This window comes from Pteropus medius, unplaced genomic scaffold (genome assembly GCF_902729225.1).
Source record: "Pteropus medius unplaced genomic scaffold, Ma_sr-lr_union100, whole genome shotgun sequence".
Lineage (NCBI taxonomy): Eukaryota > Metazoa > Chordata > Mammalia > Chiroptera > Pteropodidae > Pteropus > Pteropus medius.
Window position 1 is genome coordinate 10,687,708 of NW_024350319.1, and position 25,986 is coordinate 10,713,693.

The 25,986-nt window shown below is 32.1% G+C and overlaps 1 protein-coding gene and 1 non-coding gene across 8 annotated transcripts in view; one reads left to right on the forward strand and one right to left on the reverse strand.

Annotated features, from left to right (window-relative positions):
* Nucleotides 1-25,909, forward strand: part of NEXN (nexilin F-actin binding protein) — a 38,288-nt gene extending 12,379 nt beyond the window's left edge. For 3 of the 7 annotated variants that reach the window (XM_039838649.1, XM_039838651.1, XM_039838650.1), the window contains exons 2-12: nucleotides 5,443-5,521; nucleotides 7,327-7,405; nucleotides 7,489-7,637; nucleotides 11,797-11,838; nucleotides 13,018-13,215; nucleotides 13,306-13,479; nucleotides 15,046-15,234; nucleotides 17,703-17,900; nucleotides 20,428-20,649; nucleotides 24,018-24,203; nucleotides 24,670-25,048. In XM_039838649.1, coding sequence (XP_039694583.1) covers nucleotides 5,443-5,521; nucleotides 7,327-7,405; nucleotides 7,489-7,637; nucleotides 11,797-11,838; nucleotides 13,018-13,215; nucleotides 13,306-13,479; nucleotides 15,046-15,234; nucleotides 17,703-17,900; nucleotides 20,428-20,649; nucleotides 24,018-24,203; nucleotides 24,670-25,038 — 1,885 coding nt within the window. In that variant the 3' untranslated portion in view covers nucleotides 25,039-25,048. Of the gene's footprint in view, nucleotides 1-5,442; nucleotides 5,522-6,896; nucleotides 7,110-7,326; nucleotides 7,406-7,488; nucleotides 7,638-11,796; nucleotides 11,839-13,017; nucleotides 13,216-13,305; nucleotides 13,480-15,045; nucleotides 15,235-17,702; nucleotides 17,901-20,427; nucleotides 20,650-24,017; nucleotides 24,204-24,669 lie in introns of those variants that run through there. The other 4 variants (XM_039838646.1, XM_039838652.1, XM_039838647.1 and 1 more) reach the window with 4 other exon arrangements.
* LOC120583387 (5S ribosomal RNA) lies at nucleotides 4,197-4,315 on the reverse strand. The gene has a single exon (XR_005647789.1). It is a non-coding gene; the product is annotated as a 5S ribosomal RNA (ribosomal RNA).
* Nucleotides 25,910-25,986: the final 77 nt, after the last annotated feature.

Below are 25,986 nucleotides of genomic sequence, written 5' to 3' on the forward strand. Positions count from 1 at the left end.
AAGTCTCAGTTCTCACATCTGTAACAATTTATGAAAACTTCAAATTCTCTTAAATTCTAAGACTTTATTCTCGTACTAATATTATAAAAAAATTTTAAATTAATGGAGTTGGATACTTTTTTGAGAGATTTGTAATATAATTTATCTTAAAGGGTTATTGTGGGGAGTAAATGAAAATGCTTGTTAACCACATTACCTGGCACATAGTAAAGGCTCAGTAAATATTAGCTTGGATTATTTTCATCACAAATTTTACTCATACTGTGATCAAAGGTTGTGTTAGTGAGATAGTGGGTTTAGAGAAGACAATACAAATCAGTGACTGTGGAGCAGAGTTCTTTCCTCTGAAGTTAGTACACTAAACATAGTCAAATTCATACCTTTAACGTTGGTTTAGCACAGAAACAATTGAGTTAGCAATTGAAATACACTGTTGTTTCTACCAGACAGAGTCACGCCTTTATAAAATTATCTATAAAGGAATCCTATAAATATTTATCTGCTTGATTTTAAAATTATTTTCTCCCACATAAAACTATTTAAGAGATGTGAATCCTATTTGTTTGTAATCTACACCTTAAAAAACAATTCCATAATACAAAAAGCTAATAAACTTATTTCGCTAAAACTTTTTTATCCTCTAAATGCAAAAAAGAGGAAACTGTCAGCAAAGGATCACTTGCTTATATTTTAACCAAAAAAATAAAAAGCTTTAGTACTGTTCAAATTTTCACAGACTTTCAAAATGAGAGACTACTAAAATGACATTTAAAAAACTTAAGTGATTTTACTCATAGTAAATTTAAAAATCAATCTTATTTTATTCTGAATCTATAAGTCAAGATATAATTTGAAGATTTTTTAAGAAAGTAGATGAAGAGTGGTAGCTGATTCACTTATTCTCCAGGACTACTCTTGACAGGTTAATTCTTCACTGTCACCAGGCCACACAATTTTCTTTCATTTCACCAGGAAGAAAAATCTTCTTGAAGTTCCAGCTGGCCAGTTAATTCAGCTAAAATGATAAATCCCTGTAATCCCACGTGAGATGGCTCAAATTTTCCTTATATGCTTTGGTATTACTTTTTTAAATTACACAAGTAATATGTTAATGTATGCTCACTGGCAGGGAAATGTAGATTTTTACTGAAGAAGGTGCATTGTAGTGAGGGAGACCATGAGTAATGAAATTAATCACAATTATTGATACCTACTAATGTTAGGTATTATTCTAGAGTTTTTCACATGTGTTATTTCACCTAATTCTAACTAGGAAGGAACAGAGTTAGAATTTAGATTTAGGTCTGATTATCAAATTGTAATCACAATGTAGGGTGAAGGCTTGTATTAGAATGGGGTCAGTGGAAATAGTGAAGTAATGTATAAGAACAAATTTGAAAGAAACATTCTCAAATCTTGACGATATTAAAATTTAAGAGATATAGAAGAATAAATCAGAAATAACTCTAAGGTTTGAGAAGCTATGAGAATGAAAGGTAGGTTTTGTTCCTTATGCAAGAATAAATATGTAATAAGTAACTCTAGATATGATAGGGCAAGAGAACCAGACTAGAGCTAGTTGTTATTTTTACCTCAGGCACATAGAATTAGATTACTCATAAACCTTGGTTAGTGACACACTCACACCCATACATGGCCTGCTTTTATTAGGTAATTGTTGTTAACAATGTAATAACCACCCACAGATCCACTAAACAACAGTTAAGACCTTATTAATAATTGCATGGAATCATGTCCCACCCACCCCCATCATATTGTCCCCTCCTGCAAAGAAAACTTTAGCCCCAGATGGCTTCATTGGGAAGGTCTTGCAAGCATTAAGGAAAAAAATAATACCAGTTCTACATGAACTCTTACAGAAAATTAAAGAGAAAATACTTCCCAACTCATTCTGTGAGAGGAGTGTTATTCTGTTAACGAAAGCAGGTATTACAAAAAAATAAAACTACAGACAATATCCCTCGTAAACATGGATGCAAAACTTAACATAATTTTATCAAATTGACTCTATCACTATGTAAACTTCATCATGACCAGATGAATATTATTCTAGGAATGTAAAGTTGATTTAACATTTGAAAATAAATTAATGTAATTCACCATAATAAAAATAAAAGCCATATGATTATCTTAATAAACAGAAAAAACATGATTAAGTCCAACATCCATTCCTGAAATTACTGCAGCACGATAGGAATAGAAAAGAACTTAATTTGATGGAGGGCATCTAAGAAAAATCGATAGCTAAAATCATACATAATGGTGAAAGACTGAACATTTTCCCCATAAGATCAGAAACAAAGCAAAGAGGTCTGCGCTCAGTACTTCTATTTAACATTGAATTGGAAATTCTAGCTAATACAGTCAGACCAGAAAGAGAGATAAAAGACATTCAGATTGGAAAGAATAAAGTTAAACTGTGTTCATGGATGATATAATCATCTATAGAAAAACTGATGGAATCTAAAAAAATAAACAATAGAACTAATAAGTTACTTTAGCAGGGTAGCAGGATATAAGATCAAAAAACAAAAATAAATTATATTTCTATATACTAGCAACAAACAATTATCCATTGAAATCTAAAAACAGTAGCATCAACAAATATGAAATTATTTAGGGATAAATCTCACAGAAGATATGGAAGACCTGCATACTGAAAACTACAAAACATTTCTGAGAAAAAAATTGTAGAAAATGTAAATAAATGGAGAGATATACTGCATTCATGGATCAGAAGACGTAACATTATTAAGATGCCATTTCTCCCCAGTGGAATCTGTGGAATCCATCTACAGATTCAGTGCAATCCCAATCAAAATCTCAGCAGGCATTTTTACAGAAATCAACAATCTGATTCTAAAATTTATATGTGAATGCAAAGGACCTAAATAGCCAAAAACAACTTCGAAAAAGAATAAAGGGTTACACTACCTTTTTCAAGGCTCAATATGAAGTACACAAATCAGGGCTTCATGATCATTATTAAAAAAAAGAAAGAAAAACACTGGTATCAAGGGAGACAGATTGATGGAACAGAATGGAGGGTCCAGAAATAGACCTACGCATGTATGGTCAGTTGATTTTGACAAAAGTGCAAAATCATTTGAGTGGAGAAAGGATATGTTTTTATCAGCAAAAAATCCTGGAAAAATCGTTATCCATATGAAAAAAAACCTTGCACCATATACAAAAATTAACTTAAAATGAATCAAAGGCCTAAATGCAAAAACCAAAAACTATACAACTTCTAGAAGAAAACGTAGGATAAATTCTCTTTGATTGTAGAGTAGATCAGTACAAAACCAAAAGGACAAATCATAAAAGTAAATATTGATAAAATGGACTTTATCAAAATGAAGAACTTATGCTCTTCAAAAAGAGCATAGGAGACTGTTAAGAAAATGACAAGACAAACCAAAAACTGGGAGAAAAATCTTTGCAAGTTATATATCTGACATAGGTCTTGTATTCAGAATATATAAAATATTCTCAAACCTGAAAATGGAAAAATAAACAATCCAGTGATAAAATGGACAAAAGATTTGAATAGATACTTCACCAAAGATCTTTTACAGATAGAAAAGAAACATACGAAAAGATGTTGCATTACCATTAGTTATAAAGAGAAATATAAATTAAAACTGTAATGTGATGTCACTACATACCTTTACAATGTCTCAAATTAAGAAGACTGTACCAAGTGTTGGTGAGGATGTAGAGAAAGTGTTACCCTCATACACTATTGGTGGGAAGATAAATGGTACAACCACTTAGAAAACAACTTGGCATTTTCTTAAATGACCTAGCCATTACACTTTGTTTACCTATGAGAAATAAAAAAGCATATGTCCACAGAAAGACTTATCCATGAATATTCATAGCAGCTTTATTTGTAGTAGTATCTGGAAACAACCCTAATGCCCATCAACAGACGAATAGTTAATAAATTGTGATATATTTATACAGTGAAATAATATTCAGAAATAAAAAAGAATTAACTATTTACATATCAGCAACATGGATGAATATCAAAATAATTATGCTGGGTAAAAGAAGCCAGACAATAAAGTGCATACTATATGATTCCATTTATAGAACATTTTTATTTTTTATTTTTTTTTACAGATTGCAAGGACCTTATCAGCTTATAGTCCCTTATTTTTTATTTTTTATGCCTATAGCACCTGGTCTTCCTAGGTGGTCTCCCATCCAAGTACTAACCAGGCCCAACCCTGCTTAGCTTCCGAGATCAGACGAGATCAGGCTTGTTCAGGGTGGCATGGCTATAGACCACTTATAGAAAATTTAATCTGCAGTGACAGCATATCTTCCTGGGGATGGGGTTAGGAGAGAGAAGAAGAGGAGTGATGTAAAGGACCTGAGAAAACTTTTGGAAGTAATGTTTATATTCATTATATTGATTGTGGTGATGATGTCGGAACTTAGCAAATTTTTCACTTTAAAAAAGTGTAATTTATTGTATGTCAACTATACCTTAGTAAAGCTGTTTTAAAAAAAAAAATTAAAGCCAGAGATAAAACTCAAATTTATTTCATTAATCCAGAAGTATGCAAGAAAAGGGTAATAGAAGAATAAAAAAAGAGGGGGCAAATAAGGAATGTATCAAAATGGTAGACATATACAGTCATATAAATATATTAAATGTTAATGGACTAAACACTGCAATTAAACGACTAATATTACCAGAACTGATTTTTTTTTTTTTAAAAAAGCAAGGTCCAATTTTTTTTTTTAAAAAGCAAGTGTCCAAGATATGTACTTCACATGTAAAGGCATAGATAGTTTGAAATCAAATGGCTAGAAAAGTATATATCATGCAAACTAAATTTAAGAAAGTTGGCGTGGCTATTTTAATATCAGAAAAGTTCAAGACAATGTGGTAAGAAGAGGGAAATTTCATACTGACAGAAGGGTCGATTCAAAGAGAAGATATTATAATCAGTGTATATGCACATAAACGAGTTTGAAATTACATGAAACACAAATGACAAAATTAAAAGAAGAAATAGACAATTCCACATAGTCGAAGATGGATAGAACTAGGCAGAAAATAAATAAATGGTAAAGACAGAAATCTAAACACAATCAACCACCTTGACTGGTTGAATACTACACCCAATAACTGCAGAATACAAATCCTTTGCAAGTGCACTCGATACTTTCACCAAGCTATTGGGCCATAAATTTGCAAGGATCTTTTAATACTATGCATCCTGTACCTTCTATACCCTAAATCTTGGGAAAAGGAGCTGAGGGTATCAAGATTTATTACTTGCCTGGATCATGTCAATACTTCATAAGGAGCAGTTAACATGCTCTTTCTGTTTACAAAAATGCATAACATTTTAAAAGTTAAGTCATTAAAATTTTAATTTAATACTAATATATTTTTTTCAGGTGCAAAATTACACAAAACTTGACAATCACCCTAAGACCACATAGGGCGAACATGAATGATATTTCCCAAAAGGCTGAGGTAAGTCTCAGAAGTTAAAAAAAAAAATGGGGGAGACATAAGCTTGACTGTAAAACTGCTGAAATGGCAATTGTTTGCTGGAAAAGTCATATTCAGCAATTCATAAAAACAGCATCAAGATGTAAAACATAAAAAGAGGTACAATTCACAGGCTGGTCTTGGGCCTATTGTTTTAATCTACGAAGGACTCTAATCTACGAAGCACAACTATTTAATTTGTGAATGATAGTGAAGTGGATGTTTTGGCTAGCATCTTGAATAGAATTTTAATATCCTGATATGTCTTAGAAGTTTTTTTTTTTTTTTTCAATATTAAAAAACAGATGATGTATATTCTTAGGAGAAAGCGATAATTCACTCTCAGGTGAGGATCTTTTTAGCACTTCCTCCAGCAGCTGCAAAAGAACTTCTCTTAGCCATTTTCTGGTTCTTGGCTGCAGTTGCTGAGAGTTGTAGCAGAAAAGCTCACCCCCAACTTCATTGATATCCCAAAATTATAAACTTTAAAAAAAAACCTTAAATGGTCACTGACACTATAAGTAGATAATAAAATAGAGACTGGATATGCTACAGATTAATTAAGCACTTTGTCATCACTAGGAGAAAAGGTTTGGTGTTCTGAGGCACTGAAGTTTTATTTACTAAAACTTCTTTTAGAGATCAGCTTGATTTTCAAAAACAAAAATAATTTCCTTTCCTGGTTTTAGCGTGGTGGAAAATCTTTTTTCTAGTCTTTTATCAGATTCCTCTTACTTTAGGAAGCTCTTTTGCCATTTGAGACTTTCTCTCTTAGAACTCATCCTCCTTGGAATAATACAGCCTTCTTAACACATTTTTAACATTAGTTTAAAGAAATTCTGTATGGATAATGCAGTAGAAACAATATAAATCACTGCTCGTGAACAAAGACCCTGGCGTGCCTCAGCCACAAATGAGAAATAAAGACTGTCCTTCGGTTTTGCTATGTTAGATATGGAAACAAGCAAGAATGTTAACATGCGAATTAGGTTTCAAACTTTAAAATCTAAACTTTTGCCTTATTTTCATCTACATCTAATTTATTGGAATTAGTCTTGGTACCTCGTAAGCAAGTGATGGAGTAGAATGATAAAATACAGATTGTTTTAACTTAGAACACCTTCTGTGAAAAGTACTTACAAAATGAGACTTCTTTACTATATCTTAATAAAATTTTTACTCTCGTATTTTCTGTAATTTCCTTTTTTTATACTTAGATTTTAGAAAGTATGTAATCAGATTTAATGATCAAAGTTTCAAACTCATTTCTATTTTCTGTTTCAATAACTAGTTCTTAAATTGCTTATTCTAATCTACCTTTACCTAATTTCTTCTTTTATTTTTTTAACTTTCCTCTCTTTATTTTCTTCTAATGAAGATTCTGCTTTCTTCATCTAAACCTGTCCCAAAAACCTATGTGCCAAAACTTGGCAAAGGTGATATAAAGGATAAGTTTGAAGCCATGCAGAGAGCGAGGGAAGAAAGAAATCAAAGGAGATCTAGAGACGAAAAGCAAAGAAGAAAAGAACAATATATTAGAGAGAGAGAATGGAACAGGAGAAAGCAGGAGGTTATTTTATTTTATTTTATTTTATTTTATTTTATTCTTGTGCAAATATTCATTTTCATCTTTTTAATTTACATTCATTTATTGTTCACATTAACCACATTTCATATTAACTAATTGAAATCATTTGCTGTATTTATATGCTAATTTCAAATTATGCATGTAATATGATTTTGTCTAAATTTGTGACATGTTCATATTAATTTATTTAACTGTCTAGATTAAAGAAATGCTTGCTTCTGATGATGAGGAAGAGGTATCTTCTAAAGTAGAAAAGGCTTATGTTCCAAAGCTAACAGGTAAGAAACTTGAAGGGTAAATTGTAAATGAAATTGCAAAAACGCAAACAGCAAAATATCAAGCATATTTCATATATTCTTAGGAACTGTTAAAGGTAAATTTGCTGAAATGGAGAAACAAAGACAAGAGGAACAAAGGAAGAGAACAGAGGAGGAACGAAAACGCAGAATTGAGCAGGATATGTTAGAAAAGAGGAAGATACAACGTGAATTAGCAAAAAGGGCTGAGCAGGTATACACTAAATATTAAGTTGGTATTTGCTTCAGAAACTAAATGTATAGAGTAAAATTAATCATTATGTTGCCTAATTAAAATATTTTAATATAACACGAACCTATTAAATAGCTAACTTGAAAACAAGATCTTAAGCAGAGATATTTAATATCAGATGCGTAGAAGAATAGGGCAGAGGTGTCCATGTTAAAGTTGAATACTGAGATGACTTTTGTTATATACCATCTTATCATTCTGTCCACATTCCTTACACCGTCCACATTCTTTGTTTTTCTTGACATATTAGAAGACTTTACAGAGACGTAAGGCAATTTCACGTATAAACTATCCACAAGCACCTAACAAAATGCTGGTCTTTATAAGAGCAATCAATAAATACTTTTTGTTTATTATCAAACGCTAAGGCATAATTAGCATATCTTCCTACTCAAGAATTTGAAACCGATTAAAACATATTTTGTTTAATAATGATATTATTAGATAACTTTTTCTTTTAAGTTGGGGATGGTAATAGGAGAGGGAAGCAAATATGTGACAGCCATTTCCTGATGCCCATAGCCACAGAGGACAAATTAGAATTAAAGTATTATTACTACAATTTTATAAAATCTCTTTATGAACTTCAGATTCCCATATATTTTATCTCAGAGCATGAGAACTAAGAGGCTGGTAAGTATTTTTAAAATGCTCAAGAATCTGATCTAATTTCCAGAAAAAGCTTACCTCACAAAATGATTAATGATTATAATGACATAGAAATTTGAAGTTCTAATATTCATAGTTATATTTTAAGTAAAGAACTGATCAAGTCCCAAAAATTTATTTAATATATTGATATTTGTTTTACATCATAAATTATCTGTAGTCATAGAGTTGAAAAGATGACAGAAGACTGTTATATTGTTTATATATTTCAACCTGATCTACATTGGAAGATCAAAAGAGATGATCAGTATTTTGAGCTTTATAATAAGATAATGTATTTATCTCCTAGAGTTGTAAATAAGATTATATGAGTTAATAAATGCAAAACACTTAGAACAGTGCTTGGTACAAAGTAAGTGGGTTATAAATTCTTAATGTTTCACCCAAATAATAATACATATAGATAAAATATCATAAAACGATTTTAGTTTTCCCTTCTTCTCTCATCAGTGTTTTAACAAATATCTTAACATAGTCTTCACAGTATATTATCTCTTTAAAAATCATTTTGATTGTGAGATTATATTTGCCTTTTTTTTTTTTTTGCCTACTCTTAAGTGCCTTAAATCTGTTTGCTGTGCTCCTTTCAGCTTCTACTATCTTTCTAAAAAGTGACAAAGAAGGCAAAGCATATACCATACTTGTATGTCGAAGAAATTTATTTACGCAGACTTTGCAGATAACCACTTTTATGGCACAGATATGGTGGCAAATAATGACATATACCAGATGAATTATAGAAAATAATTGGAATTTCCAAATTTGTACCTCTGTAAGAAAGCATGGTATTATATACTTCATCTCTGCTACCTCCAGTCATCAAAGATTAGTATACCTTTTGCAATGAAATTTCACAGGGGAATACAATTATAATAAATGAGTATTATAAATTATATTTCAGAGATAAAATAACTATATGTAATTATATTTATAATATAAATTATAAAATAAAGTAATAAAATTATAATAAAATATATAATTGAAATTCATGGTATTAGGCAGCACATAGTGGATATGCACCTGGGCTTAGTCTACTTCTTTTGTCTTCTGTCCTTTTTCAAAAAACACTGATTACTCACTAGACTGTACGACCCATCACAACCCCAAGAACTAAATGTGTAGATGGTGGTTTCTCAAAGGAAAACTGTATTGAAGAGGTGAATTTTAGTATGGTGAAGACATAGAATACTCAGAGAGCGATAAAAACAAAATATAATCATGAAAAAGAACCACTTTAGTAACCCTAGATACTACATGGCAGAGTGCCATAGATCCTGGTTAATGAAATTTTTGACCTATTAAATTATTTGAGACTATATAGGTAGAACAAAATAAACTATTAATAGCAATTTCATCTTGCAAATATAGCAAGTCTTTTAAAACCTAATTAAGTACATTTTCCATTCAAATCTAATAAAATTTCATCTACTTTTGAATATAAGTATGATATAGGTAGTCAAGAAGAGTCTTAATGTTAGTTTGAAAAATCCACTTGTACAAGTCCATTTTCAAGAATGCTATAGAATGGATTCCTGTGTCAGGAGGGTGGCTGAGTGACCTCCAAGAAATTACCAGTTCTAAGATTCTAAGATCTTATGATGAATTAAAAATGGGTATACTTTCATATACTGGATATTAGAATCAAAGATCAATACAATTTGGGGGAGAATCTTAACTTTGTATAATCTGGTTATCTTTAAGGCTACTCTGATGTGCAAGGTTAACTAACGTCTATCAATTTAGAAAAAGAGAAGTTATTGGTGGGGGATTAGGATGTTGAAAAGAAAGGGAAGAAAAGAAAGTTGGTTTGGAAAGGAACAAAAGGAGTTTTCTTTCCATAAATCAAAAGAAACAGTTGGGAAGCAGCTCTTCAGTGGTGGCTTCTGAAAGTCAACACAATAAAGTTAATACGTGAGTATACTAACAACATGGCCAGTTGGGAAAATTCATCTTTTTCTTTGTTTGTTGAAACCCAATGAAAAAAAAATCTTTCATTGTTTTGGTAATGGTTTAAAATGAAGAAAAGAAAAAAGAAAGAAAAAAACCTAAACAACCTAAGAAAAACCCCTCTAACCTCCAGATATAGTTATTTAATCTTACAATAAGCTAATAAAAATCTGAGATGGTTATAGCAGCAAGAAAAGAAATTTAGTGTTAAGAAATTCAGAAATTCTCTTCCCTATACTCTCAAAGTCTGGCTTCTCACGATATCTCTAGAACTTTTATTGAGAGATTAGTGTGATTTTAGAGGAATCGTTAACATTCTTTTGAAGGAAAAAATTTTGTAATTATTATAGATCCATTAAAATTTTTCTTAGTATAATACATCATTCAACAAAACTTTTATCATTTACACAGCAAATCAGTGTGATAAATAATTTTGTAACAAAGCAAATTATTCTGAACAACACAATTAAAAATAAACCATTGAAATCTAAAATAGATTTATTATTAATGATTTGGTCAAAATAATTTACTTTTCAAGAAATTTGGTATCTTAATAAAATGTATAATTTCTTCCTTGGAAGAGAATATAGAAAAGTGGGAAGATGAGAGAACAGGGACTTAGCCAGCCCAGTTCACAGTATGAACCAAGGTACAGCAGAACTCCCTTAAGACTACGTGAGGAGCAAACTGCTTTCAGGCTATTACATTGGTTGTTAAACAGTAGAACAATAAACAATCTGAATTTTTACTTTCTAACTTTTCCCATTTTCCCATTGTTTATGTTTTCTTTTCCTGTGATCTCAAACATTGCATTATTTAACTCACCTATCTTCTTTTATGTACATTGGCCTGCCCCTTAAGCTAACATAATGATGTTTCTTATGAGTAATGGCCAAATTGAGCTTCCTCCTTTTGAATGAGAACCTTTCCTACTTAGCACTCATCAAAATATAAACAGTTATGACTTCTAGAATTGTTTTCCCCTACTAAACTAGTCTTGTGAAAGCCTACATCTTTCACTGCATTTTATTATTGTGTCAGCTATGTTTTTTCCATATATTGTAAAATATAGTCATGATGGTTATTTGATTATTTGATTACTAATGATAGGTTTTTCTTTGGCTGGGGCAGAGACAGAGATTGGAGAAATGTTTCTGTATCTTGGTTTAAATGGATAATTTACCTAATAATCACTGTTTGTAACTCATAGACAGGTCATAAGATTTTAGTCCATTACCCAAATTCCAGAATTATGGACGTAGGCTTTATTTTAATTTTCTCTTAATATCATTCTCTAGATATTGATATCTATATCAAAATACAAAAAAAATGATGTAAGGTTTAATCTCCATTTAAAAAGATAGGCTAATTTGGAATAACCAAAATATTTCAAAAATTATATTAGAAAATTTACAAGTCAAAACAATTACTTTTCCATTGTATGTTTAAAAGCAAAAAGCAAAAATCTAATGAAATGTAATGATATGAAATTCTCATTCAATAGATTGAGGACATAAACAATACGGGAACTGAATCAGCATCAGAGGTAAATGGACATTTACTTTAATGAAACAGTCACCTAAAATTATCTGATTCACAAATAATCTTTTAATTAAAAAATTAAGTTTTTATTCTTCTTATAATAAGTACAGCAAACTGACAAAAAGGACAAAATTACTTTTCAAGGCAAGATCATATTTTTGCACTTTCTAACACTATAGATTAGTGTTTTTAAAGAAAAATATGTTTTTGCTTTCATGGTTACATTACAGACTCAGTCTCAGTTTGAGATACTCTGCCAAGACTATATATTTCTTGAACTGTTATCAGTAGTTGAGATTGTTGAAAGCAGACATTTTTAAAAGGCAGTTTTCTTTTCATCATTTGTCTTCTTTCCTCAGAATTCCTGATAGTTTATTTTGGTTATCATGAACTAGTAGAGTACAGTAGCTATTACCATGAAGGAATGTTCAACAACCACAAAAATTTTAGTTACTGCTTTTATCTAACAGAAAAGTTAAAAGTCAAATTGATGGTGTGCCTAAAACTACAGCCACAAAAATTGGAAGCAATTTTATTTTAGGAGCATGTGTTACATATTATAATTCTTCACTTTATGTTTGAAAAAAAATTCAGCAACAATAGATTATGTAATAAATGAATTAAAATAAATTTTAGAAACAACAAATTTAAGAATATTTTAATAAAATCAAAAGCCAAAGTTTCACCTATAATATGTTTCATATCATTTGGAAATACTGTTTTTTTCTCACTAAATATTAGTTTTATTAAACATTTAAAAACTTACATGGAGAGAAAAATCATATGGAGAAGCGTTTTTACGTGTGTTTAAATTTAATCTATCCACCATCAAATTGATTTAAAGCACTCTCACGTGCACATGACCTTTTGTAGGATTAGTTCACAGATAGCTAAATTCTGATAGTATCATACACTTTTATCCAAACAGCTGTATTAACACCATCTTCTAGGGAAGAAGATATTCCTTGAACCTTGTCAGCAGTGGATTTCCATGAGAGTAACTCACATTGTACAATAAATTCAGAGAAAGAGCTCTTTGATAGAAATATGTAAAATATGTATAAGTTTTCATTCTTCAAAACATTGATGGCAATGTAATGACATTCACCAATGATGGAGATAAAAGTTCCATGAAACCTAAATTTTGATTAGGAATATGCTAATTATCTATTTTATAAATTAGGAAGGAGATGATTCACTACTTGTAACAGTGGTACCTGTCAAATCACATAAAACATCTGGAAAAATAAAAAAGAATTTTGAGGATCTAGAAAAAGAAAGAGAAGAAAAAGAAAGGGTCAAGTATGAAGAAGATAAAAGAATAAGATATGAAGAACAACAACAATCTCTCAAGGAAGCAAAGTGTCTTTCACTGGTCATGGTAATTTCTCTTTTTAAGGAACAAATCAGAGCAGTTAAGTTGGTTAGCATTTCCATTTATTAAAAGATGGGTTTTATAATGTTTTCTTAGGATGATGAACTGGACAGTGAGGCAAAAAAATCAATTTCTCCTGGAAGACTAAAATTAACTTTTGAAGAATTAGAAAGACAAAGACAAGAAAACCGAAGGAAGCAAGCTGAAGAAGAAGCAAGACAACGTTTAGAAGAAGAGAAACGTGCTTTTGAAGAAGCAAGGCGGCAAATGGTAAAACAAACATATATATGTGTGTATATATATAAATCATTTTATAATGATATATGTAACATCTGTATATTGTGTAAGTTATATATAATTTTATATTATAATTTATAAATGTTATATATAAAACATTGAATATTAGGGAGGGTAGCTGGTTTTAGATAAGGTTCATTCCTATAAATTCAGGGAGATTTTTTATATAAAAGGGTCTGATTTGGAAACTGTATACATGTTCCATATATAATATGTATTTGCATTTTCCATTTTCCATTTTGGGATATTTTATCTAACATGGTTTAGTTTTTATAAATCGTTATAAATATGCAAAATAATTACTCAGTGAACCTGGTTTCTCATCATCTGTTAGTTCAGCTTGCAATGTATCTAATGGCAGGATGCAGCATACTTTCAAGTCTATTTATAAGCGTATGCTTAGTTTCAGTCCAGTTTTTAAAAGTTCGAGCATATCAAAATAATTTTAGTATATATATGTATATATATATCTGTAGTGTAGTGATTAAGAGCATAGATTTTGAAACCAGACTGCCTGGATTCAGATATCTACTATTTAAGCATGTAACCATGGAAAAGTCTTTGCTTCCTCATTTGTAAATGGTGAAAATAATTGTGCCTACTTCGTAAATGAGTTAATAGAAAGAGGTTAAAGTAGTGTCTGGCATATAATAAGTGCTTTAAATGTTAACTTATTATATTAATAGATTTATCAATGAAAAATAAAATTATAATAAGAAACACTGATTCCATATTTTATTATAAGAATTTAAAAGCAGAACACCTATAATTTTTTAAAGCTTTCAGAATTTCTTGTTTAACTTCATTAATAATGTTCTAAGGACTATATCTCCAAAATTAAAATTTTCTAGACATTTGTTTGAAAATGTTATTACTTTGGGGTAATTATAGTTGCATAATACCTGTACACTTTAGATATCACTGGTGGTCGGTCAATTTAGTGAAATGAAATAGAAATATCATTAATTAACCAAGTCATAAATTTTCATGAATAATTTAATATTAGAATTTTAATTACAAAATCATAAAATTTGAATTTTATATAAAATAGTTCCAAATAATAATCTTTGATCTGATTTGCATAAAGAAAAGTACCCTAGTTCATAGTAAAAAAAAAAAAAATCTATGAAATTTACAAAATGAGAACTTTATTTTACTGCCAGAGACTCTGTGTAGGTATATTTGAACCTCAATTTAAGTACACATGCACACACGTGTGTTATGTTTGTTCTGGGAGAGTTAATGTTTAGTAACTCTTAAATAGCCCCTTAAAAATTTTAAATGCTCCATCTGATCTATTTAAAAATTTGACTTGCTTGTGAAGTTTTATTTAACTTGAGTGTGTATTTATTTGGAATTTCTCCAAATTTGAATATTTTATCATATAAGACATAAAGGAAGAAGGGGATTTTGGTCAAGTATATTAAGGCAAAGAAACATTCCCGTGTGAGGTGGCTGATTCTGTGCCTTTTGATTGATAATTCATTCTTGTCTACAAATGAACCTCAGTTCTTAAGTATTGAGCCGTTTCTCGGTTAGGTAAATGAAGAGGAGGAAAACCAAGACACAGAAAAAATTTTTAAACGGTACCGACCTGGTAAACTCAAACTCAGTTTTGAAGAAATAGAAAGACAAAGGAGAGAAGACGAAAAAAGGAAAGCTGAAGAAGAAGCCAGAAGGAGAATAGAAGAAGAAAAGAAGGCATTTGCTGAAGCAAGGAGAAACATGGTAAGACGGAACATTCAATTTGGCGGGAGGAATACTCTATTATTCTGAAATTCGTGCTAAGAGTAGGGATGGCAAATAAGTGTTCAACTCTCTTGTGGCATAATACCAATCAGTTAAAGGTGTTTGCTTCAGTGTAGTACTGAGAAGGTTCTAATTAAATTGCTATGCCTAGCATAGAGGGAAGGTATGTTTTCCAGAACTCACAAAGTTATACTTCTTATACCATGTTAACGTTTGTAAAATGTGCAGTTATCTGACAAACTATTTTCAAGCAAGTTGACCTGTGAACACTACATCTCTGTCTTGAAACATTTTAATTGATTTCATTAATATCAAAACTTAGTTTTCTTCCTATGTCTGGGCAAGCTTCCAAGTGTTTATTTGGCTTTACTACCCACCCAGATACTCAGATCAGAAACTTGGGAGCCTTAAAACACTTACACCTTCTCATTCATGCCTCGCATCCAGTTATTCACTGTTTCATTTATCCTACTTCCTATCACTCTAGAAATCTGTTTTCCACCATTTCCTACTTCCATTACTATAATCCAGGTCACCTTGCCTTAGGCCAAGCATGTCCCTCTCTCCTTTCCTTGTGCTCCGCTGTCTCCTATTCATATATTTCATTTACTCTGAGAAGCCTTCCCTGATAACACAAGTTCCAGAGAGCTGTTCCTTTTATGTACTGATAGCATTTGGTACTCCCCCAGCATAACACTAATGTTGTATTGTTGCTTGTAGCTGTCGTTCTTACTCAGTGAGGCTGTGACTGTTCATCAGCCATGTGGAACAATGCATTCTAGCGTAACCAACTTACTATACATGTTTTCGGAATAAGTGATATTAAAACTATATGATGTATTTTATGAGGTAATCCTTGCTTCACAAATGGTTTCTACACAGAAACTCCACAAACACTGTGAAAGTATTTAATAATTTTTGGAGAATAAGCAGATTCAGAAGTGGTAGATGAGAAGTAGCTATGATCAGGAGATCTAATCCTGGGGGTAGATTTTTAGGTCAGAACTGTCTTTTTACCATGATTCACTAGTGGAAAAAGTACAGAGAAGGAAAAGGGTATTAAACTAAAAGTCTAGTTTCCTAGGGACATTTCTGTATCAGGAGAGGAAAGAGAGTTTTCTCTTAATTTATATTGTTTTCTTATCCAGGGCCAAGATTTAGGGTATTATAGCTCGGTTAATTTGTGTGTGCGTGTGTGTGTGTGTGTGTGTGTGTGTGTGAGAATTCATATATTAATAAAAAAGTTTTTTGGCATTTTTTAGATTGTAAGACCAAATATTGTTTCTGAGTTTAACTGGTTCTGTGGTAAAGCCTGTCATATATAAATCTTGGAACAAATAATTACCCTTTGCCTTTCTCATACTCCTATGTTTATTTCAGACACAGGGTGACAATTCAGGCCAGAAGTTTATTTATATATTTTCAGAAGATAGAAAAAGATAACTGGGTAATTGTTTTTCATGGTAAACTATATTCCAAGTCAATGATTTCAAAGCAAAGTTTCTAATTGAAATTTAGAGATTGCCTATATACAAGGAATGATAAAGCTGCCATTTGGGAGCTTTACAGGGTGTCAGGCTCACTCCTAAGTGTTTCCAAATTTTAATTCTCATGACAACTCTATGAAAGTTGTCACAGATAAGTAAACTCAGACTTCATCTAGATAACTTGCCCAAGGTCACATCTAAATGGCAGCTAAACATGTAATTCATGAAATTATAAAAAGGCAGTCTAAATCTTTATTTATTTTTTTGCTAGAAAGACTTTTAAGTTTTGAATCCCATCTTTGCCACTTAGTTATTTGTGCAACTTTGGACAAGTTACTTTTCAGTGCCTAAGTTTCTATAAAATGGAGATATTAATAATTCCTGCTTTGTAGGGTTAGAGGATAAAATAAGTCAGCACATATAAAGTGCTTAGAATTGTACCTGGCAGCTCTAAGTAGTAACTATTATTACTGATTTTTTAATTAGCCTGACAGTAAAGAAATAAGTGCAATAAAATCATAGCATTGATTTTCACCTGATTATAAGGGATCCTGATGGGTTATCTAATTCACTCAGACAAAACCATGATTGAATTGAAATGCTCTGTTTTAATTACAAGAATGAAGATTCATTTTAATGCAATTAAAAGTGTTCAATATTAGAAAACCTTAATGTTTAATTCAATTTGCTGAGAGTATAAAGTCAAAGTATTTCTTTGTGTTTATTAGAATGGAGAATAGATGGTTACCCGGTTCCTCTTGAATCACAAAATTCTTAGTCTTACATTTTCTAATAACCCATCCATTGTTTATTGTTTTATACATTTGAAGAGAAATTTAGGTCTCTTGGTTTTCAGTTCAGTGTGAAACCTTTCTATCAATTACACAGTTTCTACAAGAAATATTCTCTTCTTAGTATGTATAATTCTAGCAAGAGCGATAAAGGAATTATTTTCAATAGGCAGTAGATGACGACTCCCCAGAGATGTATAAAACAATCTCTCAAGAATCTCTTACACCGGGAAAACTGGAAATTAATTTTGAAGAATTATTAAAACAAAAAATGGAAGAAGAAAAACGACGAACAGAAGAGGAACGGAAGCATAAGTTAGAGATGGAAAAACAGGAATTTGAACAACTGAGACAAGAAATGGGAGAGGTAAGATTTTAAGAAATATCCATTTATAGTCCACAAATATTTATTAATCTAAATATTTTTCATATATTACCTTATAACAACTTTCTTACCATTATTATTTACATAAAGAACACACAACATACTTCAGCGAGGCACTTGGTACAAGTTTCAGCGTAGTTATGTGCATTTTCTATCCTACCATAACTCTACTCTCTTCCTTGCCAGTTTAAAAAATATATGATTGCAAGTGACTGAGATATTACTATAATATCTTAAGTAAATATGTCTTCCTATTTGTGTGTGGTTATGTCATGATTGAGAACTGTCGTTCTAGAGTACTTAATATACTCATTTATACTTTTTACTATCTATCTTTGAAACAAATAGAATTAAATTGATAAATTTAATCAAAATTAGATAGAACTACAGGAGTACCATGGATACTAATAGGAATATCTGTTTGTCAAGTCTTTGAATTATTTTATTAAATTATTCTTAGAACTTTGATGCTGTTACATATTTCAGTAGGATTGTTCTAGTATTGAAATGAATCACGCACACATACACACAGACCGTATAGGGCCATCTTCATGAGCATGCAACTTGTGCCCTCACAGAACCCCATGCTCAGAAGGGTCGTGCTTAGGGTTTAATGCTCTGAGGTTGTCATCTTGAAATGTTCAATAATTTTATCTTTGAATCTGTGTGTTGTAAATGAAAGCTGATTGGACAATGGAGCATGTGCTAGTCTTGGAGCTTCTGCTTACCCACACATCCTACTGTCTTCCTGCCTCCCTGGGTTCTCAGCAGCCTCTTCCTACCTCCTGATTTTCCCTTTTCTCCTTCCTGCCCCTGGATGCTGCAGCCCTCCATCTGGATGGCTAACCAGTTGCATAGGCAGAAGAGGGAAGAGGGATCCAGCATTCCACCATCATCCTTGGCCCTGGCAGCAACATGAACAGGGTTGGGGAAGAGTGTTCAGCCCTGACTTGGGGTGAGGGGAATAGTGGCTGTCCCAGCCTCGGACTGGCAGTGACACAGTATGTTGGGTAGGTGACTCGATGGGATCCTCTAGCCAGCTCTTGATCTAGGAACTGAGTGGGTTCCTACACAACAGTTGTAATCTCTTAGAAGTTTTCTCTTTGCCATGGTTTGAGGATTGGGCCTGTGGGGATATTTACCTCTGTGCCCTCACTAACCAGATTATAAATGCTATATAAATACATAGGTAATAATAAAATATAATGAATATGCTATAAGGAATTTTCCCAGGTCTAGCCTTAAAATAAAAATGGCATTTATTTTATAAGGGAAGCTGAAAATGAATTGTCTAGAAAAACTAACTTCTAAATTAGAATACTTTTCAGTATACTATTGAGATGTAATCTAATTACTATATGGCAGAATGTAACCGTCAGACATTTTGGTGCTGAGTGACTTACCCCACCTATGTCTGGGAGTTTTCAAGCAAGTAGCACACCAATTCCAAGATCAACTAGACTGTAGCTGATTAGTTCAATCATAAATTTTGATCAGAATGATTTGGACACTATTGTGATTTGGACACCATTGTGATATGTCGTCTATCATAAATTTATTAGTTTCTGGTATTTTAGGAGTTGTCTGTTTCCCACTAGACCAAAGAGTAGAGGAAGTATAAAGGAATAATTTTTTTTTCCCTTGGTTGAACCAAAAAATTATGCCTCTTGTCACATGATCCACTGTGACTCCTCTTCCTACCCGCTTTTTATTTTTGCCTTTTCTCCTCAGCCTAGAACTCTAGGTCTTTGGGAAAAGTATACCAGGAATAATTGCAATACTTTACCACTCCATATAGTGAGATTAGGGTTTAATGTTAAGAAGTATATGAAGAACTAGTAATAAAATAACAAGGGAAAGGAATCTGAATAAAAAGTATTCAGGATAAAATTGTATAAAAATTAGATCTCAAATTGGTTGACTTTCTTGGCAGAATATAAAATTGAGAGTACAAGTGATATGTAGCAAATGTAGGGATTTTACCAGACTGTATCTGTGGAACTGCTTAATTCAGTTAACTTCAATATTGAATATTTAACTTTATTAAGACTATCATCAAATCAAAGGCAGGAAGAATTTTAGAGATATTTTAAATGAAAAAAACTCATGTCCAGCAGGTTAACTAGGCAAAGACCACACAGTATGAGAACTAGAACTTATATATGACTCCTAGCCCAGTGTTGTATTTCACCTTCCCCTAAACAAAGATCTTTCTACAATTCCTATTAAAAGCTAATCTTGATATGCATATTTGTTTTAGCAGATTATTATAAAATGTTAAATGAGATTTTGAGCCACATTCTCTGATGAAAAATTATTTTAAATAAGATGTTACCTGAAGTCTTAAATTTGCAGCACTACTTTTAATTAGTAAACTTAGGTATTGTGTTTAGGGAGGTTATTTAACCTAATTTTTGGCTTCGAATAGGAAATGGTAAACACTTGGGGATGATTTATTGCACAAACTAATTTTCTGGTACTTAATATATAAAATATTAATTTTTTGAAGGAAGAGGAAGAAATTGAGACCTTTGAATTGAGCAGGGAATATGAAGAATTAATCAAGTTGAAAAGGAGTGGCTCTATTCAAGCTAAAAATCTAAAAAGCAAGTTTGAAAAAATTGGACAACTGTCTGAAAAAGAAATACAGAAAAAGATAGAAGAAGAACGAGCAAGAAGGAGAGCAGCTGACCTTGAAATTAAAGAGCGAGAAGCAGAAAACTTTCATGAGGTATACTATTTTCTATTTAACATAGTTATGGTACAGACATGATGATGAACTCAGCAGAAATAACACTGACTTTGAAATGTGTTGGCACTTAAAGTTAGCCGTAGCTGTATATAATAATCTGGGAACCTAACAGCAAAAGCATATTAACATCTTTCAGACTTTTACCAGAATTAGAGCCAATAGTGAACATCAAACATTCACTAGCAAAAAATAGTTCAAAAGTATTTATTGGCACAGTTTTAGTTTGAAATCAGTAGACACAGTGTATATTTGAGTTAAACTCCAGAGACCATTCATACTTATTTAAAGATAAGGCCAATAAACCCTACGTGACCTGTAATAATCCAGTGGCAGAGCCTACATCAAAATGCAGGTAACATGAATTTGAAGTACTTCCAAATGTAAAATGAGGCAATCACTAAATGAACTGTAATGTCCCTTCCAGTTTAAGGACTAGTTCCATGGTTATGAATATTGGTTTAAACAGGATTTGGAAATCTTTTTCTGCCAGAATTTACTATGTTATATTTAACAGCATTTAACCAATATTCTTCTAAAAATGCATTTTCATCAAAAACAGGTGTGGGAAGTTGGGAGGGCCTTCAAAGACTGAATAAAAAGAAATTATGTGCAGATTCTCAGGACTATAAGCAAATTCATTATTATTAAGGCAAGGAGAGTGCAAGAACAGCAAAAGATGCAAGCACAAGGCAAGACAATGGAAGTTCTGAGATACCACGTTAAGGAACTTTTATTGGGGTACATTGAAGGGATTTTAAAAACATGGAGTGATGGTATCAAGTAAGCGTCTTCATAGCTAGATCATACTCAATCTAAAGATAACTGTTTTAGATTTATGCATTAAAAATTACTTGAATGCCTACTATGTCCCAGGGACTGTTTTGGACAATTGAGACATCGAGCTTTATTTGGATAAAGTAAAAGCAGTCTAAAATACAGGTACTGAGTTCAGGTGAGAGGCAGGAGCTATGGATTAACTTTTATGGATAGTATTTGGAAGTACAGAAGTAGATAAAAGCCATTTGAAAGAGTTAAAAGTTTGAAGGTGAATAAAACTCTGGAAAACACCAACATTTAATGAATGTTTGGCCACAAGACCAGCTGATTGTTCAGAGATAAATGTATCACAGAAGGTAAAGTTCCATCAGCATGCACTTGCTTCCCTTTTTTTGGTAAAGGTAGTGAAACCTCAAGGTAGTCATACTTAGCCATACAAAATATGTAGGTAGGAATAAATGAGGTTGTTGACTTTGTTTTATTGCTGTTACTGGCTCTCTTTCTTATAAAAGGATTTAAGATTAGGACATGCTGATCTCCCATAACCCATGAGGATGTCCTGAATGGTGTTTCCTGTGAATGACGTTGACATTCCTCCTATCATATCCCTCTAGATTAAGCGTCATTGAGACATCCTTTAAAAAATGTGCTTTAGCATAGTTCTGACATTAAGTACCACCAACTTTCATTCCAGAATAAGACACCCCACCCCCCTTTTGATCATATTAGTTCTTCCTTTAGAAAATGTCAGTGTTTAACATGTCTTCTGTTTATATGACAGACATCTTTCAATGCCTATCTCATTCCTGTAACCTTCCCTAACCAAAGAATTCCATCCCAGCTCCTGTAGCCCTTAACCTGTGCCATTCATTTGGTACTTAGATCACTTACTTGCCTTATAGGGTTTGACTTTGTAGTTCGATTTTCCAATAAATATACTCCAAAACCATTTCTTACACTCACTTTTGCCTCAAACTTACTGCCTAGTTCTACTGCCTTTAACATTCATGTGCTCAGGGTATCAATGCCCTATGAAGAATGCACCTCGAGGGAACAAGTTATTCCACTTACTATGACTCTTTTAGTGGAAGCATTTTTTAACCAGACTTTTCAGGGATTCCAGAAAAGATAATAGTTCTTAATAACAGAAAGACGGTTCACTTTTCCCATTTAGTCTATGAGGAATTCTTTGACATACCAAATTTATTTTCTAAAGGCAGGTTTAATGTAGCTAAATGAACAGGTTAGGAATTTGCACAAACTTTTATATTAAAATCCAGAAGGAAAAATAACAGGAATTCAATCAGAATAGCGGTTACTATACCTACTAAAATATCCTATCTTGAAGATATATTTGGTAAGCAAATAAAATTAACTGTAGTATGAAGAGGTCTTTTTCATTTAAACCTCATTAAAGCATGTTGAGATAAAACTGCACTAAGCAAATCATTGTGTATTTTTAAAGATACTAAAACTATCAGTATCATTTATTAGAAATAACTGTACTCATTGTTTACCAATATTTACCTGAAGGTAAATTATGGCACATAGTATTTACCCACTAGGTATCTAGTTGTGTCCGATCTTGGATTTTCCAACATCGAAGAACCAAAAACTATTAAAGTTACTCTAAGTCCTTCTTCTACATTCATTGGAACTAAACTATACCTCAAACTGATGTAAAACATTCATGAAAGTTTTCTTAGGCAAACATACTTTACAGATTGTTTCAGAATTTCATTTAGTTGCACGTGGTACTTTAAAGCAATTTCCTCAATTCTGTAGAATATAAATGACATCTCCAGATAGACGCATAAAAAACCCAAGTAGTTTTGAAACCTAATCAACTACCAAAAGTACTTGAGAAACCACAAATTAACTATCTACATGACCACACTTTACTAAACTGCAGAGGTCATCAGTGATCTCACCAAATTGATTTTGTAGATTTACACTATTTGAGTTAAAACTCTGCCTTAAATTACTCTCAATTTTAATTTCCATGGCTTCCAACTTTTACTTCTAGATAACTTACGACCATCCTTCATCTCAGTGATTTCCCCAAGTTCTAGTCATTGATTCTCAAGTTTTCCCACTTATTCTGCCTGCACTCTTCTAGGCCATTTGACCATTAATAATTTGTTGGAATTCAGATAGGTATTAAGGAAATCATGAAGTGGGAAATAAAAACAGAAATTGCATTTTCTGTATTATGTCGTAAGGTGAGGATATGGAAACTTATGAGAATATTTTAATTGTTACAATGTATAATATCCCCCCCACCCCCGCCTCTTTTGTTATTCAGTACTGCCAACAAGCACTGAGAATTGGTTGGGCAAATACACTGGGACTCCAGTGATGTGATCTTTACATTTGGAGAAGAGGATTCCAACTGTTAAGAAAATGTTTCACTAATAAAATTTTCACCTTTCTCACACTGAGGGATAGTGAAAAATGTGCAGCACACATTATTTGTGCCTATAAATGACACCTTCAGAACTATTAATGATTTAGTTTTTGGTGGTTTTTGGAAAATGAGTAGTTCTTATTCTCGGCCCACTTCTGTAAAGGAAGAAGATGTTGATATCAAGCCTGCAAAAAAAAGTGAGGCTCCATTTACTCATAAAGTGAATATGAAAGCTAGATTTGAACGAATGGCTAAGGCAAGAGAAGAAGAAGAACAAAGAAGAATTGAAGAACAAAAGTTACTCCGCATGCAGTTTGAACAAAAGGAAATTGATGCAGCACTACAAAAGGTACCAGGTTTACATATCCTTTATTTTCCAAAGCCACTCTTCAAAACCATAGTTTATATGAGGGGTAAAAACCATTTTAGTCACTGGAATGTTTTGTAAACATTTCATACCATATTTTTACCATATTTTTCCGTTTACATATACAAATTCAACTGTTAAAATGTCTAATTATTCAGTACAGTAACACGCTGTGCAAGCTTGCTGCTGAGGGGTGGTAAGTTATACAATATAGCCTAGGTGTGTACTAGGCTATACCATCTAGGTTTGTATAAGTGCATTCTGTGATGGTCACACAGTGACACAATCATCTAATGATGCATTTCTTAGAACATGTCCCTGTCATTATGCAGCATGACTGTCCTTACATACTTACTTTGGGGAAAAAAGAAAACACTTCAAGATTCTATTATTAAACCACTGTCCTGAAACACTACTATAGTGTAAATGATAACTTATTTTAATATAGAAAAGAGAAGAGGAGGAGGAAGAGGAGGGTAGCATCATGAATGGCTCCACTATTGAAGATGAAGAGCAAACCAGATCAGGAGCTCCGTGGTTCAAGAAGCCTCTAAGAAACACATCGGTTGTAGACAGTGAACCAGTTAGATTTACTGTTAAAGTAACAGGAGAACCCAAACCAGAAATTACATGGTGGTTTGAAGGAGAAATATTGCAGGATGGAGAAGACTATCAATATATTGAAAGAGGAGAAACTTACTGCCTTTATTTACCAGAAACTTTCCCAGAAGATGAAGGAGAGTATATGTGTAAAGCTGTCAACAATAAAGGCTCTGCAGCTAGTACCTGTATTCTTACCATTGAAAGTAAGAATTAATCACTTTTAATCTAATACTTTTATTCTATTTTTTTTTCCTTTAGAAATTTAGAATTACTTTTCTTCTTCTCTTTTTTAGCTGACGACTACTAGCTCCCCTTCCCTCTCCCTGGAACTCTCTCTCTCTCCAACTTTCTTACTACATCATCTTTTCTGTGGCGGGGCCAAAAAAGGAAACCAGAAGTGCCACTATGCTGACTTACTCCTTTTCCTGTCTTCAAAACACAAGCTTGTCTAAAGAATATTTTCTTTCCAAATGAGCACCAGATTCATTGCCATATTATGCAACAGAAGTTAATGTGTATATAACAGGGAAAGTGGGAAATTTACTTATATCAGAACCTATTAAAAAGGCTGTGTATTCCCATAGTTTACAGCAATTTAAAACTATAACACATTATTTTGCATGAAATACCATTCATGAGCTGTTTACACCTAAAATTAGTCTGAAATAGCTGAGACTTCATGAATTTGGGACCTGTCGATTGGAGTGAATTTTTTTTCTTTAGTACTACACATCATTTTGGTGGTTATACTTTGTCTTTCTGGAGCAGATGTATGAGGGGGAAGGGGTGTCATTCTTTTAATGAGAAAGGGGGAGCATGGAGAAAACAAAAAAAATTAGACTTTTAAGAAGCAACTTCCAGAGAAAATTAGATGGAAACCACTGCCTAGAGTTCTGAGTGTTGAGAATACTAAATGTGTGTAATATATATTGAAGCTTATGAAGCAAATTTGTTGTGACCTTACCTGACAGATTATATTTTAATGAGAAACTCTGTATTAATAGTTCATACAGGAGAAAACACTTTCAATATGATTGAAGACCTCAAGATCTAAGAGGATTAAATTTAGGGAGGAAAATGGCAAATCTTCCATTTTAAATTCTGGTATTTAAAATAAGTTTGTAAATAATCAGCTACCATGTTCTATTATCAAGTTGTTTTA